Source organism: Dermacentor silvarum, chromosome 11 (assembly GCF_013339745.2).
Source record: "Dermacentor silvarum isolate Dsil-2018 chromosome 11, BIME_Dsil_1.4, whole genome shotgun sequence".
NCBI lineage: Eukaryota > Metazoa > Arthropoda > Arachnida > Ixodida > Ixodidae > Dermacentor > Dermacentor silvarum.
The window spans coordinates 90,855,242-90,873,799 of NC_051164.1; the positions used below are offsets into that span (position 1 = coordinate 90,855,242).

General features: G+C 44.4%; 1 protein-coding gene across 2 annotated transcripts in view; it reads left to right on the forward strand.

Annotated features, from left to right (window-relative positions):
• LOC119433157 (SPRY domain-containing protein 3) overlaps positions 1-18,061 on the forward strand; it is a 35,991-nt gene extending 17,930 nt beyond the window's left edge. For both annotated transcript variants that reach the window (XM_037700295.2, XM_049658839.1), the window contains 3 exons: positions 3,061-3,123; positions 7,187-7,356; positions 10,004-18,061. In XM_037700295.2, the coding sequence (XP_037556223.1) occupies positions 3,061-3,123; positions 7,187-7,356; positions 10,004-10,138 (368 nt within the window). In that variant the 3' untranslated portion in view covers positions 10,139-18,061. The remainder of the gene's footprint in view (positions 1-3,060; positions 3,124-7,186; positions 7,357-10,003) is intronic.
• Positions 18,062-18,558: the final 497 nt, after the last annotated feature.

Below are 18,558 nucleotides of genomic sequence, written 5' to 3' on the forward strand. Positions count from 1 at the left end.
CTTTGAATTTTACAAAAACCAATGTGTCGGAACGGAACGAAAACAAAAACGAAAAAAAAACAATGTTTTTGACTGGAACAAAAATGTAACAGAAACGTTATTTATTATTTTGTGTCGGAACCAAACCAAAATATTTTTTATTGGTTTTCAGTTCAAGGGGAAAGTTGGCAATTTGGAACAACTGACGTCAGGCAATATCGCCATTAGCGCGTATCTCAAAGGTCCACATAAGCGTTTATCTCAGGCGGAGATAGTGCGAGCGATAGCCGGTCGAGTGCTCCAATAATCTAAGCCTGCCGCTCAGTGCACTAGCATAAAAGCAAAACTCAGGGCTTGCGCGCTGAAGAGCTTATCGTTTCGTTTTCTATGGGTACAACACTTTGCTACTGAAGTTTTATTGTTCAGACACCCTGACCAAAACCCTCCATTACAGCAAAGCATTGGCCTGGTGTTGCTTCAAATTATTGAACTCAAGCAATAATTAATATATCAGGGTAGCCCAATCAATCAATCAGTTAAATTTCGTTTAGCCAATGGTCAAACAGCGGGCTCAAGATTTGCGATAATGTCAAGCTTTGTTTTCTTCACATATGGTGGGATGGATGCCAACACTTCGACTCAGAAGCATGGTCAGTGTTGTCTTTGCAATTGAGTAACTGTTAAGCCATTCTTCAAGTCCTGTTTCCATTTCATTTGTAAGCCCAGCTCTCGGCCCTCCGTGATTGTACAGGCACTGCTGTGAACTTTGATGTGCAAGCCATCATTTGAGAAAGAGGTTCACTTACGAAGCTGTCAGTTGCCTTTTGTGCATCGGCATTCAGTCATGATTCTAACTCCCTGATTTTCCGCATGCCTGCATGCTGTTCTCCGGTTCGTCCTCCATTCTGCGTGCCTTTCTCAGGCACAGCGTATGGGCAGATTTCGCCCAAAAATGGTAGATTAACGAGAACATGAAGTGAGCACTGCAGTGAGGCATTCGCAGTTTGCAGCAACATAATGGTACCCGGCCAGAAGGACAACCAGATCAGCGGAGAATGATAGTCGACTTACCTTTGTAGTATACCTGGGGCGGTATTCTGTAAGAGTCCAATTAGTGGACTGTACATTTCGGCTGTCGCTGATTGTCTGCTGCTTCTCGAGCAGGAAAGAGACTGGCTGGCACCTTCCTCCACGTGAAGCAGCAGCCAATCAGCGACAGCCGAAATGGACAGTCCACTAATTGGAATCTTACAGAATACCACCCCTGCACTCTAATTTGTATTTAATGCTTTTGTACAACTTAAACAAACTAGTTTATTTCTTTTATTTTTTTGCTTACCAACAATCATCATGTGTGAGTGATTAATAATATATTTGTACTCTCACTGTCATATCCTCCCAACATTTAGAAAAGACAATTTATTTTTGACGTAAGTGTCTAGTACTTTCAGTGCACTTTGTCTGACAACAAGCAGGACTTGATTGGTTCACGTGCACAGCCAGTGGTGTCTCTTTGCGGCTGACAGTAGCACCTCCTTCCTCAAAATTTTGCACAAATTCAGACACATTTGTTCGTGATGAAACACTCTTACTGCACTGTGCACAAACTCCTCGGTAGAAGCCAATATCTGATACATTTCTCCTACCCGAAAAAGCACCACGAAACGCTGTTCATCTTCTGTACAAATCACAACTGAGGCAGCCATACTTCTTTACTCATTGCAACTGCAGCTGAATGGGCAAAGCATGTTCAAATCTGCACGGCCATGACAAGATAGGGAGTGATGTCATACGAAACACACATATAAGACAGTGTGGCTGACAGAAGGTTCCAGACGATGGAAGTGCAGATAACTTTGTCAACATCATCATCATGCTGTTTATGTCCACTGCTGGATGAAGGCCTCTTCCAATGATCTCCAATTACTCCTGTCTTGTGCCAGCTGACTCCATCTTGTGCCTACAAATTTCCTCATTTGAACACACCACCTAGTTCTCTGGCGTCCTCGACTGTGCTTCGCTTCTCTGGGCAACCATCTGTAACTTTAATAAATCACTGTTTACCTGCCCTACGCATTACATGGCCTGCCCAGCTCCATTTTTAGAGCACAGCTCATAGGTGCCCATTCCTGTGGCGAGCATCGGCGGTGTCGCTCGGCGTAACCGAGCGAACGAGCACAGCGAAAGATGAAAGCGAACGCGGAGCGGAGCACAGCGTGAGAAGAAAAGTACAGTGCCACGGCAAGACGGGTGACGACCACTACGACATGGTGCCAGAGGAGCGCATCTATGCATCCGCGTCAGCAGCGGTGGTGGCCGAGCGGGAGAAAGAAAAAAAAAGAACGGAAAGCTTGCCTTCTCTGCAAGCGTTTCCCGGCAAAGATTACAGGTTGCATAAGCTGCAGTTGCTGGGAAGCGATAACTGTGTGGCCTGTCTATAGTATAGCGCCGTGCATCGTAGCTCTGCTAGTCGGTGTGGTGGTTCAACTTGTCTTGCTTTAGCGCAACTCAGTTTGAGTATGAAGGGAAAAAAGGAATAGGTGACAGGGTGAGCGCTAACTTCCAACTGGTTTTATTTCATGACCCTATTGCGCATTATATAGCTTACGGTGCACCAACTTGCCCAATCTGCAGTACAGTACTTCTGGTTTAACTTGTTCTCAAGCTTCTTTGTTCACCTCGAAGTTTCTGCCCCATATGTTAGTACCAGTAGAATTTGCTATGAATGCACACTTTTCTTTTTCAAAAATAGTGGTAAGCTGCCAGTCATGACTTGGTAATGCCTGCATATGCGCTTCAACCTATTTTTATTCTTTAAGTTTCCTTCTCATGATCAGGGTACTCTGTGAGTAGCTGGCCTAGATAAATGTACTCTTGCATAGATTATAAAGGCTGACTGCCAATCATGAATTCTCATTCTCTTGCTGGGCTGTTGTACATTACCTTTGTCTTCTGCTTAATAATCTCCAGCCCTACTCTTACTCTTTGTGGTAATTACAGTTTGGATCATTTTTAGCTCAACTTCAAGTTGATCATCACCACCACCGCTTCTAAAGCACAGCGTTTTCCTCTCGTTTTCAGATGATGGCAAGATTTTCGTTGGAAGTGGTGTGGGATCAAGGTTTGGACCCAAGTGCCAGAAAGGTAATAAAACAACTTGACTTACTTGGAACCAAAAAAAAAAAAAGCATATTATTTTTCTAGTGTTATAGATACAGCATATGACTTGCAAACCTCTGCTATAATTACCGTAGTTTTTTTTTTTCTTTGCATATAACCTGCATCAAAAGTTTTTTACTTTTAACTGTAAAGTTGGGGTGCGGGTTATCAGCAAATTTTGCCTTGAGATGCGACTTCATGGCAGCACACGCCACACCATCAGGCAAAGTTCTCCGCCATACAAAGTTTCGTTCTCTTCTAGGGAACCCCACCCTCTCCCCACCTTCACGTGTTGAAGCTCCCTCTCCTTTCATGGTCGACCATTCTCTGCCTCTTTTCAGGTCACCATTTTGCGTTTTGGCTATGTTAGTATAGTTAGGGAGAAAATAGTGCACACGGCATCAGCAAGCCAGAACTAGAATCACGACAAGCTGGTCTCGGTGGCATTACATTAAGCGCAACAGAGGCTGAAGATTATCAGTGCAAAAATTTTAGCATTGCTGTATGCAGTTATTTGTGCATGTCACATGTGCAATTTTATCACACGTGTGACACGGACGATCTGTTGCTTACCAGCTCACTGGCAAAAAAAATAATCGGGATGTGTGAACGCTAGTGAAAAGTGCATCTCAAGTGAAGATACGGACGAGTCTTGCTCCGTGGCTACACCGTAAAAAACTCATGAGGGTTTCGTCGCTGTGCGAGCTAATCAGTGTCGACATGACAAGAATTGCAGCTTCCACACCACTTTTGTGCAAATAGAAACAAGATTCACTGATTTATTCAGTAAACAAAAGCTTGTTGATGTTGTAAGCATTTGTTCTTTGTTCCCTCGATAATCTTGATAATTTGACATTCAGTTCATTCGGACATATTTCCTGTCCCGTGAAATTCGAATTAGTGAAGATTTACTGTATAACAGTAGGGCCTTTGAGGTTCGGGTTGTGTCCCCACTTATCATGGGCCTTCAAACATCACTAGCCCATACAATGGAACCTTGTTGATACGATTCTGCATAGTACATTTTTCGGGACGATTTATGTTTTTTTTTTCTTTTCCCAATAATACGATTTGGTCGGAAAATATGTTGGACAATATGATTTTCGCATGATACGCTTTATTTCCTGGTTCTCATGAAGATCGTATCAACGAGATTCCACTGTATTTGTCCACATGTACCAAGTGAAGTCATTGCTGCTAACCATGCGGTGGTACAGTTGAACATGTTATAACACAAGCTCCATGAACAGTGGTTGTTATATCAGTAGTTCGTTATATATGGACTCACCCTTAAGAACTCCCGCACTGAAGGTGGCGTCACAATTCGGCAGCGCTTTGGTCTAAAAGCCAAATTTCTAGGTGTTATTTTCGTTCCTGGTGTGTTCCCGCACCTTGCTGCAAATTTGCATTAGGAACTTCCATCTAAAGAACAAAATGCGGCGTCATATACAGTATAGACCACATTTAACGTAACCGCTTATAGTGCGGGACCGGATATAATACGGTCTTTTCAGACTCCCGTTAATTTTCCCATAGCACTCTATGTATACGCGTATCGCTTATAGTGCAGTTGCGGGACACGAAATACCGGTTACCGTGCGGCTGCCTGGAAGTTTGGCAGTCAACCTAGACGGCAAACGCTCCCCTCAAGCCACAAATACCGTATTTACTCGAATCTAACGCACACTTTTTTTCCGATAAAACAGGTCCAAAAATTGGGTGCGCATTAGAATCGAGTGTGACCCTAAATCTGCGTTACGATATAGCCATCGGCATTTCAAAATGCCCGCCTCGCACACGCGTCGAGTGTAGCTACTCTCGAGCCTAGCTACCATAGCTTCCTCCATGTGCTGCAGTACACATGCTTAGGCAATAGTCTACCGTCTGTCTTCACATTCTCTGCGTCTGCTCTATCAGCATGAAGTACCGAGTTCATCATGATGCCGCATTTAAAAGGAGAATGATCATGTGTGCGGAGACGGACGGAAACGGGCGTTCGGAGAATCCGAAACTTGCGTTCGGGACTGCCGCAAACAAAAGGAGAGGATCTTCGCCTGCAAAGCAATGCGGAACGGTTTCAGTGGACCAAAGCAGGACGTAATCTGCGACGATCCACTTTGGTGATACGATTGCCTTGGCCCTATCTTGAAAGCAATCTGTGAGGGGGAAAGTCTGCCGCACGCCGTGTTTTCGCCGCTTATAGGTCGCGTTTAAGCGAGAGGCATGATAGCACGAAGGTCAATTCGCTCGCCGCACTTCATCGCTCGAACGTTTTGACAGTTCGTTTCCGCAGTCAACGAGCGAGATGTGTTCATGTTTGCTTGTGCGCGCGTGACACCGTGCTTGTTAATTTATTTAGTAAGCGAATACGGAACCTAGAGCACGGTGACAGCGATGGCAGAAATGCGCCTGGAGTGTCCGTTATCGCAATAAAATAGTTGTTTTGGTTATAGTGCAGTACCGTTTATAGTGTGGATATTTGCGACTCTGGCGACTTACATTATAAGCGGTTTACACTGTAGCTCTTTCTGAATAGCGCCCGATTCCGATCGCTTGTCATTTCGAAACTGCAAGCGCAGCTGCCGTTTCTCATTCGAGAGCTTTAGAATTACAACCAGCAGGGCATTACTGTATTCTGTTCAAGAGCAAAATGTTCTAGTTGGCCGGGAGCATAAACTTCGGAAACTACTGTGGCATGCCATCATTCTGCGGTCTCGGACATTGTGGTCTCGGCGTTACGACTGCGCGTCAGCAACATGAGAGCTGTCAAAAACGTTATCTAGTGCACTGCGCAGTTCCAAACTCGTGCAGCACCAGTTCAGAAGTGCAGCCACAGCGCAGCGTGATGCAGGTCGTGCTTACTTTTTATTGCTGGCGTCCAGCATGTGCTGTGATTGTATTGGAAATGCAAAGTTTTGTCAGATTCGCAGCTTTCATGCTGTGAGGAAAATTGACATTGGCTCTTTGCCAGCACTCCAACAGCAAGAATGAGCAGTATAACAGTGTAGAGTTGCTAATGCTGGCTTGTAAATTCGGATACATACTTTGATTCGATTTCAAGCCCCTTTTTCGCCTGTCTAAAATGAGCAGTATAATGGTGTGGAGTTGTAATCTTGGCGTGTAAATTCGGATACATACTTTGAATTTGATTTCAAGCGCCTTTTCCGCCTGTCTCGGAACACACGCGAGGGCCAGGTGGACATGGGTGGCGCTGTTGCCGATTAAAAGCGCAATTTCTGTTAGCAGCATGGCCATTTTTCTCATAGCGTCATCCGCTGCCATTACGCTGGAGAAATTGTCTGCTGTATCGTTGCTGCACGGCATCGGCACTGACAAGTTCAAGAACTGGGCCTAAATGTTTCCTGCACTCTTTGAAACGAATGGCGCTGCGCAGATGTGCCTCGCTTGCACTGCTGAAATGGAATGGTGAAGTGCAGCACTGCCTGAACTACCGTATTTATTCGATTATAAGGTGGTCACGATTAAAGGCGAGGGTGCCAGTCGGAGGACCCAAGAAAAAAAGATTGTCTTATAGTGTGGCTTTCCAGCATCGGCGCGTGCACTGCCGTAAAGGCACACTATAAGGCAAAAGTTGTGCTGCCGTGAAGCCACACTACACGGCGAAATTCGCGTATATGGTGGGGGGGGAGTTGACTTCGAAGCTAAATATTCTGTGGAAAAATCTCACCTTATATTCAAATAAATGCGGTAGTTAATAAAGTGCAGGCGAATCGAACGCACCTAATATCATCATGCAGTTAGGACTCATTTCACAGCAGTGAGCATAGTTGCCCGTTCATAAAAAATTTCTGGTTTAGGCAACGCAAACTCTCAATCGATAGGTGATGCACTCAACTTGCTTGTCCAGTCCTCGGGGGATGCTGTAGGTTCACCAAGGGTCAATACGATAAAGAGGGGTGGACTGACGATTGGGGTTAGTCCAAAGAGTCCAGTGCCATTGCCAAGCATACCCCCCCTGTGCACTCCACTACACAGATCCCATTTTCCCATGAGGACATCAGATCATTTGTTTCGCACATCTCTGCAGGGGACATAATGGGTTGTGGCATCCTGTTTCCTCGTGAGTATGTAGAACCCGATGAGCCGAATGGTGATGCTGTGGACAACGACGACCATTCCCGAGCCGAAGGGGACGACAACGACGAGTATGACTTCATGAAGTACGACGCACTTCCACTTGAAGGAACCCTAGTGCAGGTGAGGACTTGGCACAGTTGTGAAAGTGAAACAAGAGTTTTGCATTGCACATAATTAATAAGAGGACTCGTTCCTAGGGTTCATATCTTTGCATGTTGGCAACAGATTTTGGCCTTGACAATACAGTAGAACCTCGCTGTTACGTTCCCGGGTGCTGCGTTTCCCTGGCTGTTACGTCGTTTTCGGCCGGTCCCGGCAGAGCTCCCATAGAACCCAATTCACAGGTAACCCCACTGGTGTGTCGCAACTGTGGGACCGTTCCCGCTTCATGCGTTGTGAACTGCCGGCCCTAGCGGTCATTTTGACTTTTCATGTCGCTTGGCTTGGTGGCTTGATGATGGGATTGGCCACCCAAAGTGCTGGGGCGACACCTATGGCATATTTTCGGTTTCCGCCAGGAAAAGCATGGCCTTTGAGATCCGTATTTGCTATCAAAAGATGGTGTCTATGACTCATTGTGGCCCTAAAATTGGTTTTGGCGCATAGATGTTCCGTATAAAGTCCAAGGGCGATAACGCCATCGCCGCACGCCGTATGTGCGAGTGATAGCGTGCAAAGGGAGCTGGGGATCGCGGGCTAAATCTCAGGCGCGCAAAAAAGAAAAGCAGGGAGGAAGCGCGCCTTCTTCCGTTGCACTCGAGGCACCTGCGAGCGAGGGAGGGAAAGATAGCGGGCCGCGTTGTACTCTGGCATCAACTGCATACTGCGCGGCGGCGCATGGTCGCGTGGGCTGTATCTTGAAAGCGATCTGAGTTGGGAGCAGAGTCTAGGCAGTTTAGGTGTGTCGGCGGCTCGTAGCTTTGTGCATGCTGTGTGTTCTCGGCGCTCAGTTTGCATTGAAGCGATAGACAACAGCACGGAGGTCACTTCGCTCGCTGCTGCAGTGGCGCTTCTTCACGCCAGCGTTTGACAGCGCGTGTCCGCGCTCATCGAGTGTGATGTGTTCATGTTTGCCTGTGGGCGCTGACACCATGCTTGTTAAAAGATAAGCAAATGTTTACAAGTTTATATGGACGATAAAACTACTATCCTTACTTTGTATAGCTGTCTACTAATTTGCTATTGCAATCGATGCTTTGGCTTTCGGGTGAAAACTACGCCTTTCTTTCACATGTAAGAATTAAAATAATATTGTGTGCAATTAAACACTACTTTAATTTCTCAATTTTTCTTTTTCTCGGCTCTTGCGTTTCCCAGCTCTTACATTTTCTTTTTACGGTCCCGTGAAAAACGTATCAGCGGGGTTCTACTGTATAAAGTTCTTTGTTCGAGCTTTTTCTAACTTGTTGTTTTACGAATGTAATTCTGTGAAAATGGCGTTTCTTTTACCAAGGAGCACCACAAACCTAGTAATATTTTTATCCAGATTTCTGAGTACTGGGTACCTGAACCACACCACACTAGCCAGTACCATCGTAGGCATCTAGAACTCGACGCACATTCCATTGCCACAGCAGTTAATAAGCATCTACGAGTTTGTCCGGTCATTGATATCTTTTTTTTAATGCAAGAGAATTTCTTTGGCTACCCTTACCCCACTTAGGACTGTCTGTATGGCCTCAGTAAATAACCACGTAAAAAGAATTAAGAAAACCTTGCCCCTACGAGGAATTGAACCTAGGCCTGCAGTATGGTAAGCGAGTACTTATGCTTCGTGCCACACCAACAGTTCAGAAGGGGCATGGAATATGTCTGATAGAGCGAAAGAGCACTGCTACCATCGTGCTATCACGATACCGACATGCCTACGTGGCTTGTATGTGGAGGTTTAGCAGGTCTCCAGAGAGGTGAGGTGTGTTTGGCTGTAAAAGCGACAAAACTAAACGGACATACCGTCATGCTTCACTCAGTCAGATATCATCATCATCATCAGCCTATATTTTATGTCCACTGCAGGACGAAAGCCTCTCCCTGCGATCTCCAATTACCCCTGTCTTGCGCTAGCGTATTCCAACTTGCGCCTGCAAATCTCCTAACTTCATCATCCCCAGTCATCTGACTGCACACCCTTCTGCAGTCAGATATAATGGAAGTTAAAGCATCTGTGCTGTACAAATGCTCTCATATAACTTACACAATCGTTGTAGAAGCGTTCTGCCAGAATTTTTTTTTTTCAATTTTTTGTTGACAACTATTGCTAAAATGAGCTGAGATTAAGGTAATGCTATTGATAAAAAAAAGAAACACTGCTGTTCTGAAACAAAAAAACATCATCCTTGAAAGACCTGTGGGGCCTGTGTAACTGCAGCAAATTTAGGTTCATGAAGACTACAGCATAGGTCGTCAAAATAAACTGAACTCACTTGGATTCGCTCACAAGATATGTTTTTTTGCTTAGGGATCAGTCCGACTCGGAGTCATCAAAATTCTTTTCAGCCAGGCTCACTCGGCCTCAGACCAACCACAATTCTCAGCTGAGCTTACTCGGACTATAACAAATATATAATGGGCATGATGATCTGCCTATTAGCATTGCCATCAAAGCCAAAGGACACCTTTGTTTCCTGTCTAGCACCGTGTCGCTAAAGTGATACTTGGTGCGGCAAGTGCACTTGCCTAAAGTGTCAATTCCCCATCTGACCATGGTATAAGTTGCGTGCTTTGAAGTGTCAGAAAGACAGCAAGGTTTTTGTTGGTTGAATTGCAGGTATTCTTCACCCTGAACGGCGTCAACGTCGGTCGGCGAGAGGTGGCTATGCCCCAAGGCGGTCTCTTTCCTACGGTGGGCATGCTGAGTCGCAAGGAGAAAGTCAAGGTAGACTTGCACCCTCTCACAGGCTGAGAGGGTGCAACACCACCTCTTCAACCGTCGCTGCCGCAGCCGAGGATTGCGTGCACTGGCAGCCAACACACAAAGTGAATGTGCCCATTGTACATTGAGCCAAAGTACCGTGTGCTATTTGGACTTGTTTTGGGGAAGCAAGCAGGGACTGTTTTTTTACTGCTCAGGGACGTGTGGTTCTTCTGTTGTCTTGTAACGTCCCAGAGATGTGCTGAGCTGCGGGCTTGTTTGTGCACGTCAGCTGGCATGATTGAGACCGGCCAAAGCAGGACATGCATGCAAGGAAGGAATGAAGTATGACAACCGGTTGTGCCCTATCTTCAATTGACTGCTGTTGACCACGGTTATATGGGGTCCTTGAAAGATGTTTTTGTCTTGCAAAAGAATTACTTGAATCAAAATGTATGGCTCTGTGGATAGCCGCATAACGAATGTAGGCCTTCGGCTTCTGTGCCAATCTATAGGTGGTGTAGCGAGGTTGTTTTAGCGGCCAAGAGGCCAGACGTTCAGGTTATTGCACTCAAATGTGGAACACCATCACTAGCTTGCAGAAGCGAAGTCTTGTGAGCGACGAGTGCAAGAAGCTAGGGCTGACTCAAGCTCTTTTGAATATAACAAGATGCACAAGAAGAGCTGGATCAGTCTCTTCAATGACAGCACTATGCAGATTGTGTATCTTGTAGGGATGCACAAAACACAGGCTGATGTTATACACAGATATATGGGACATAGGCTACTGTGTCTGCACAAATGTTACTAGAAATCTTGGAGCCCGAGGGAGGGAAGATGTGACCTGATGCCACAGTTAATTGTGAAACTATACTCTATTCCATACATAGCAGTCAACGCTGTGGAGGCTAGAGAGAATTCTGGCAGTGGCTTCGTTCGCACTTAAATTAGTTCAATGTTTTTTTACCGCAACTGGTGCGCGAGTGTTTTTTATATAGGCTGAGTATTGAATTTAATCCTTAGCATTGAAGTTTTAATCCTTAGAAACAAACACATTGTGGTATACGGCTGCTAATGCATTGTTTTAGATCATTTTTATTTTTGTTGTTCTTTTCGTGTTTTTTTATTTTCAACCCGTCGTAAGGAGCCTCACGTGCCTGCTTGCTTGAGCGAACGCTGTTGGCGCTCAGCAAAGGATGGACGTTCCGAACTGCCCAGCGAAGCACAGACAGAACACGCGGAGTCATAACTTTTCTTGACCGAACTTCTTACATACTCGGACTTGCGTACTCCACAGCGTTGACTGCTCTGTATGGAGCAGAGTATAGTGGTGTTCAGCTGCTCATTGATTTCTAATATCCGCATTGAGCTGCTTTCGTCGTCACATTTTGCTATGCTTCATAGCATTCTAGGCGTGTGGGGAAGTACACTTACAGATTATTGTGTATGGTGAAAAATTGCTAGTTGTCAAACCTTGTGCATAAAATGAAAATCTTTAATTAATTTGACCATGGTTGCTAATACAGTGGTAGGCGATGCACCTTTAGGTCGGAAATTATTACTACAGGGAGTAAAGAAAGTGGCATTGCATTTGTGTAAATGGGGCAGTTTGTTCTAAGTGCTGATCTGGTTCCTTTTTTCGCAAGAAGAGGTGCTGTTATTGCACTTAGCTTCGGAGAGCCGCAAAGCTAGGCAACAGGCATGCCTGCTCCTCTGCATTTTTTTTAGTGAATGGTGCAGCAAGAAGTATGCATTAGCCATTCCGTAGGAAGTAACCTTGGCTGTGCTATAGAAATGTGCCTTTGCTACACACGTGCTGGCCCACTTGTTCTTGAAGGGTCACACGTAAAGACTGTGGCCACAGTATGTTGCGTTTGATATGTTTGGGTGGCCATGGTTAGTTGACCTCGCCATCTGCGAAATATTTTGTGTCACACCGAGCCTCTCCGAAATAACTACAGAACAATATCTTTCGAACGAAACAGTTAACAATTATTCTGCACCTAACTTTCAAAAACGTAACCGTGTTTAACTATGAAGGCAGACGCTTGGATTATGTATGACATAATAATGGCCGCTTGCAAGAAGGCTTGTTCTGGCTCATAATCTGCAACATAGGTCTACAACTGATAAATGTCACCCTGTTTTGCTTGTCAAGGGCTTTCGGCAGCTAATCCTGAAGCAGAAAAATTGACTGCATTACCACTCCTAATACTCCACAAAGGTTGATGCTGTTGAATATGCTGAAGATTGTTTTCGAATGTGCAACTTTATTGCCCCAAGTTATATTTGCCCTGTGGTTAGAGCCATTAACTTGGGCTCTAAATTTTGGCAACTGATAATGTACTTTTAAAGTTTATTTTATGTGTTAAATGTTTTATGTACTTAAGTTGTCATCAGAAAAAAAAAAAAAGAAATGGTTGTTTTGGTTTAATTAGCACCATTCACTAGCTAGAAGAATAGTTTACTCAGCAAGTTGGTATTCCATTCTTGAGGCAAGCAGCACGAGAAGAAGCTACATCAACTAAGCCCAGTCAGCTGGAGTCATTCCTTGATGTACAGTGGCTGATGACAGCAGAGATAGCCCAAACCTGTGAATGTTCGTTTAGAGAATTCATTGTGCACTGCTGTTTGTGCAAATGCGATCAGCAATGTAGCCACAACCAGGCTTATTATGCAATTTCCAATGTGCTTCCCTGCCTAGTTGCACATCCTACACACACGTAATGCGCTGCTTTGAATGTTTAGAGGCATCTGATTCACGTGTCAGCTCAACTTGTTGAACCTTGTACAGGGTGGTTCATAATGCGAGAGGGAACACTTGAATTGAGTTCCAAACCAATTAATGGTCAGTATACTAAATTATGTAAGCAGCCTTTCCTATGCATCTAACTTGCCCTAACCAACATGGCCGCACTCCAGCTAGTAGCACTGTTAAAGCTGACACAAGCATTTTGAAAGCTTTGACAGTGCGGGTAAAAGAATGCGGCACAAACGATGTTACCAGCCTGCGTGTTGACACCTTATGTTTGTACGCTTAGTTCTGCCGTCTTGGGTAGGTCGAAAGAGATGTGTGGAAAAAAGTGCTCTTGCAGGTTTTGCATATTGTCATTGCTTTAGAACTGAAATCAAGAAATTTGCCTTAAGGAAGTTTCTTCAAAAGAACTGCATCGCATACGTTGGCAAGTGGCATTCGAACTTTGATTAATGCAGTAATCGCCTGTGCAGCATTACAGGAAGGTTTAAACTTGTAGCAGTCAAACCAAGGGGTCTAAACATTGGCTCTGGCGACATCCCTCGTTCAATGACAGTTGATCACTTCCTGTGCAGCATTGTACTTATATAGCTAGTGGTTGCTAGCAACCTTGCTTCGGAGCTAGGACAATGAGCTTTGTTTTTAAAATTACATTAACCCTAATACGCACACCTCATTGCACCCATAGTTTATACCAGCCGTGGAGTCCAGTGAGATATACTGTGCTGATAGTGTGATAGCAATCTATAAAAAAACCAGGACTAGTATCAGATAATGGTTAATTTTATCTGCAAGTGTAATGCCGTAGAAAAGTTATGTTCAAGAAAAAATTCCATAGTTTTGACTTGATAGGGGGAACCACCCCTCCAGAAGTTCAACGGTGGACTGCGGGCATACCGTCAGTGATGTCGTTCTCTCCGTCGCAGCCGAACATGTGTGTAACCTCATAATTGAGAAATGCTTTAATGAACCCTCGGGATTAACCCAGTGAGAAACACCGGGGCCGCGCGTTTTTCAGCTTTGCTGGTTAAACATCTTCACAGAGTGGAAGGGCCGACGACTTTTTTTTTTTTTTTTTTTGCAATAGTGCTTGAATCAGCTAGCCACATCAGCCAGTAAGCAGCGTTTTATTATCCTTAACTCCTTCCCTACCATGGAAAAAATGGGCGTTTTTTGTAGGTTATGCCAGATTTTTTTTTTTTATGAAGGAACTAATGCACTCTATATTTTATGTAATACATAAACAAAAAGCATAATGAAGCCACGTTTCATGCATAAAGGTTTTATTAACGAGATGTATGTCATAAAAGGATATAAATTGCCAAAATCAAGATTGTAGGATAAAATTTAGCAAAGTTTGTAAAGACGCGCTTGTATGTACTGAGAAAAAAATGTAACGAAAATTATGAGATATACAAAATGTATTGACATCTAATAGGCACTATCTCAAAAAAATCGTAATTTTTCATTGAACAGGTATTCTACTACAAATATTTAACTGCAAGCACTGTAGTTGGGCGTGCCGGGCTGCGGCCACCAATATTCCGGGCTGTTTTGCGCCGTCGTCGCTCTCAGAGTCAAAGTCTGACGAAAAAGCAGCATCCTCACACTCGCTGTTGCTCAATCAATAAAATCGGCCGCAGACGCAGCAAAATTACAAGATCTGCAATCTTCCGAAGCGCGCGCACCGCTCTCGGAGGCAGCCATTTTTGCTGTCAACTTTGACGATCATAAACCTTCAGAGCGCATTCAAAAATTACCGCCTGGTGAGAAGAAAGCGAACTGCTTAGAAACTGAATTATAGTTTTCCTCCTCCACGTCCGATAGCGCAGTGTGTCCGTGAGCTGCACGGAAGGTCTCGAAAGCAGCGTTTCAAACCATCTATAGCGGGCTAACAATGCCCAATGGGCGCGGTACAGAAAGAGTTATATTCACTTCATTGTGAATCACTGCTGGAATGTTGAGAGAGAGAAACATTCGTCCTGTGCGGAAGCGAGTACACCAGTCTGTCTTGTATTGGAAAAGCTACCTATTTTCGCAAACGTTGCAGAATGCAATTGCATGTCACCCAGAGGTGCAGTTACGTTAGCTATACCGTAGTCACACACAGCATAATAGCGCACTGTAGTGTCCCAACTTGAGAGCTTTTTGATATGGCTTGTCTCATTCCAAGAAGCTTATGCCTCGTTTTTCGTGATGGTTTTATGTCCTGAATTATACAGGCTGAAAGCAATATTGATGGCAGATTTGCTAGTTGAGGCCAAGATGGAATTTGAAACTGGTGGCTGGGGCTCGTTTCCTTTCCACAGAGGGTTGTGCCTCTCTCTAGTGGCAAAGTTTCTAGTCATAGTTTTGAAGAGTCAAGTTGCAGTTCAAAAGGAACACAGCACAAGACCGCCCACTTGCTTCTTGACAGTGCTTTTCTGCTTCACCTAAACACTGTGCAAGTAAAAGTGGTGTTAACCGGTGAAATACATCCATTGTGTGCGAGGATGGCACCACCTTATGGAGTGCCTCTCTCATCTGCAACTCGAGTGTATGCTTTGCCAGAACCGTGTGTGCCTTTCTCAGCTTAGCAAAAGCAGCAACATATTGTATTTTCTTGTGCTGCTGCCGTGCTGCTGCCGTGCTGCAAGTTTATTTTTGTCTGTGCATTGCCACGTTTGTTCTTTCATCGTCGGAGGTCGTGCTATGCAGGTTTTGTAAGTCCCGTCTGCCACTGCACTATGACGAGATGCGGTAGCTGCGGTATTGTGCATTTATTTCCAAATGTGGCTGAGTGATATTGGTGCCCACACCTTCATACGTGTTGGCTGTACTCTGTTTTGCATACTTGGCAGGCAAAGCTGCAGAGGGTAAAGCAACTTTTTGCAGTGCGTGCATTTGCGACAAAAAAAAATATTTAAAAATAGGAATGCGTTCCTATTTCTTTATTTTCCATTCTTAAGAATGCGAAATATGTCAAAACACTGGCATGAGCAAGCGCGGCAGCAACAGCGAGCAAAGTGACCTTCGTGCCATATATCGCTTCAATGCAAACTGAGCGGCGAGAACAGAGCACGCACAAAGGTATAAGCCGCCGTTGCACCTAGACTCAGCCCCCGACGCAGATCGCTTTCAAGATAAGGCATGCGCGGCCGTGCGATTCACAGTTGCTGCGCCACTTCCTTCCCCCCGCCGCCATGTGCCCCCCGCCGCCATGTGCGTGACAGAATACAGCGTGTTTCCTCCCTAGAACGCAGGAGATAGAGCCGCGATCATCGGCGCCGAAGGCAAAAATGCGCCTGGAGTGTCCATATGATTGCTATCAGAATAAAAGTAGGAGACACGCGGTACGATTTGGCATTTGATAAGGCATCCGATACAATCGTACCCTCCAAACGCCATATCAGACGCCGAATCGTACCGTGTCTCACCTACTTCACGGTAGCAAGTTCAGGGTGCCTTGATTACGTGGGAGAAAAAAAAATCCAAATTTTGACGACTAAAGTTGGGGGTGCATTCATTATGCGAGTAAATACGGTATTAAGAAATCATTGCTTGGAGGACGTTGAATGGGGTCTGAACCAATTAACCATGAAATTTGAAGCGACATGTTCTGTACATTCAGAATCTTTACGCAGCATGCTAGTATTCACGACCAAAACTTAGTGTGTTGCGTATAGGGAGCGAAGAATTTACAAACAGTACAAGTTCTGACATGTTAGTGCCATGTTTTAGTTCTGTTAATGAAGAAATTATCCCACAGAACTTGTCGTGGACCAAAAACCAGTTCTCAGAACACTCGGGAGTGATAAGGCATCAGATATCTATGACTTCACTGCATGCATAGCTTCTGCAATGTTGCCTGCTAAGTATGAAACGAAGTATGCAGCCGTTTCTCTGTAGCTGCTTTCAAATGCATACCTCTGCAGCTCATAACAGTACTTAGTGGGCACATTGTTACAGCTGTGCTCTGCAACTTTGCTGATGGTTGCTGCATGCATACAGCATATAATTTAGGGGTGAATGAGCCAGTGCTACAAGCATCTGCTGCACCCTTTTTGGCATTGCACATTTGCACCATGTACTTTTTCTAACATTTGCTTCTATGAAACTTTTGGTTGTGCACATCACCTTGTTGGATGCAGCCTCTAGTTGAAGTTTGTGGCCACTGCTTTAAAGTAAGAAGTGGGGAAAACATCGTACAATGCTGCAGTGTGGAATACAAAGCAAACTGCTTTAACCCTGTATGCACTGTTCGAATGTTGCTTCTATGTGAAAATGTGTCGCCATTGAAGCTCATTCTAGAGGCGCTTGCACATCATACGTTAAGTCAATGCGTTACAATATTTTCAAAACAAACTGTTTTTTGTGGGGCAGTCGAGAGATTAGACTGACAGTGGCGCATATTACCGTTTGGGATACCGGGGATGTAGACTGGAGCAGCAGCACAGCTGGCACCATCTTGCGACACCCAAGTGAAACAGGAGCACGCAGAACTAATTTTCGCAGTGACTTACTGCCAGCAGTAAGTTTAAACTTACTGCCGACTAAGTTTTCCTTACTGCTGGCATAACGGTGTTAGCAGCACATAACCTTCATGAATGTATTGTTGTTGTTGTTTTTCCTCGACTAGTGCATCTCGGGTAATATAGAAATGTTTTAAACACGTGGTTGAATGCAGTGTCACAAAATGTCGCCAGCCACACTGCTGCTCTAGAGTCTCTGTGTATGGTTAGTGCTCATGTTTACATTTGCAAAATTCAGGAAATGGTATTGTGAGTACACACTGAATGTCTTTAATGCCAACTCTCCTGTTCTGTAACTTTTGTGAGATATCGTTGAACTGCACATTACAGAGATTTTTGTTACGGGTTTTTGAATAAGACACTTCAATTTTCACTGCTAGCTGTACATACAATCAAGAACAAAAGTTTTGCAGACCATGGTTGCCATGGTAAAAATGGGGACTTTTGCCTTGCCCATAGTGCACGGCAAGATACCTAATGGTAGTCGATATTGCATATAAAGCTTCTGGCAATTCTGGTCCACAAACTTTCGTCCCCAACTGTACATTTAGTTCCGGCCAATGCTTGGAGGTGCTGTTAATTGCTGTGGCAAGACTTAATTAGCTACCGCATGTTGTTGACCAGTTTACAGTTATTAGTTCTAGGGTTATGCCAATGTTATTTTTTCCTTATGCCATATTTTCTTATTAAAGTGAACTAGCAAGTTAATGTACAGTGTTTGATGGATTTTCTTTTTTTTTTTTCCCCCTTATTTTGTGATCCAGTGCTTCTGCACACCATGTGTGCAAACAACGAAACAAGAATACATATGTATGGCTCAGAAGGGAGACTGCACTTATGAAGCTTTTCGTATCGTGCTACAATACCCTTGCACATAGCTTTGTGCCTAACGGGCGTTAAAAGCCAACTGCACCAAAATTTCACTTTGGCTAAATTGGTTGCAAGTGAGTAGTGTATACTATTCTAGTAATTGTCTAATGTTCATATTAACAGCCTTTAAATAGCACTTAAGTAGACGATGCATGCAGCTGCTGGTTAGTGAATGCAACGTACTAGTCCCCAACCTTCCAGATCTTTCCCCTCCAGTTTCAGTGTCAAGAGCATCTATTTTTGCTATCTCCTTGTTACGTGGGCTAAAAGTTGTCCTTTAAATAGTGTACATATGTGGTATAGTTAAGGCATTGTTGTAGTTATCTGTGGTATAC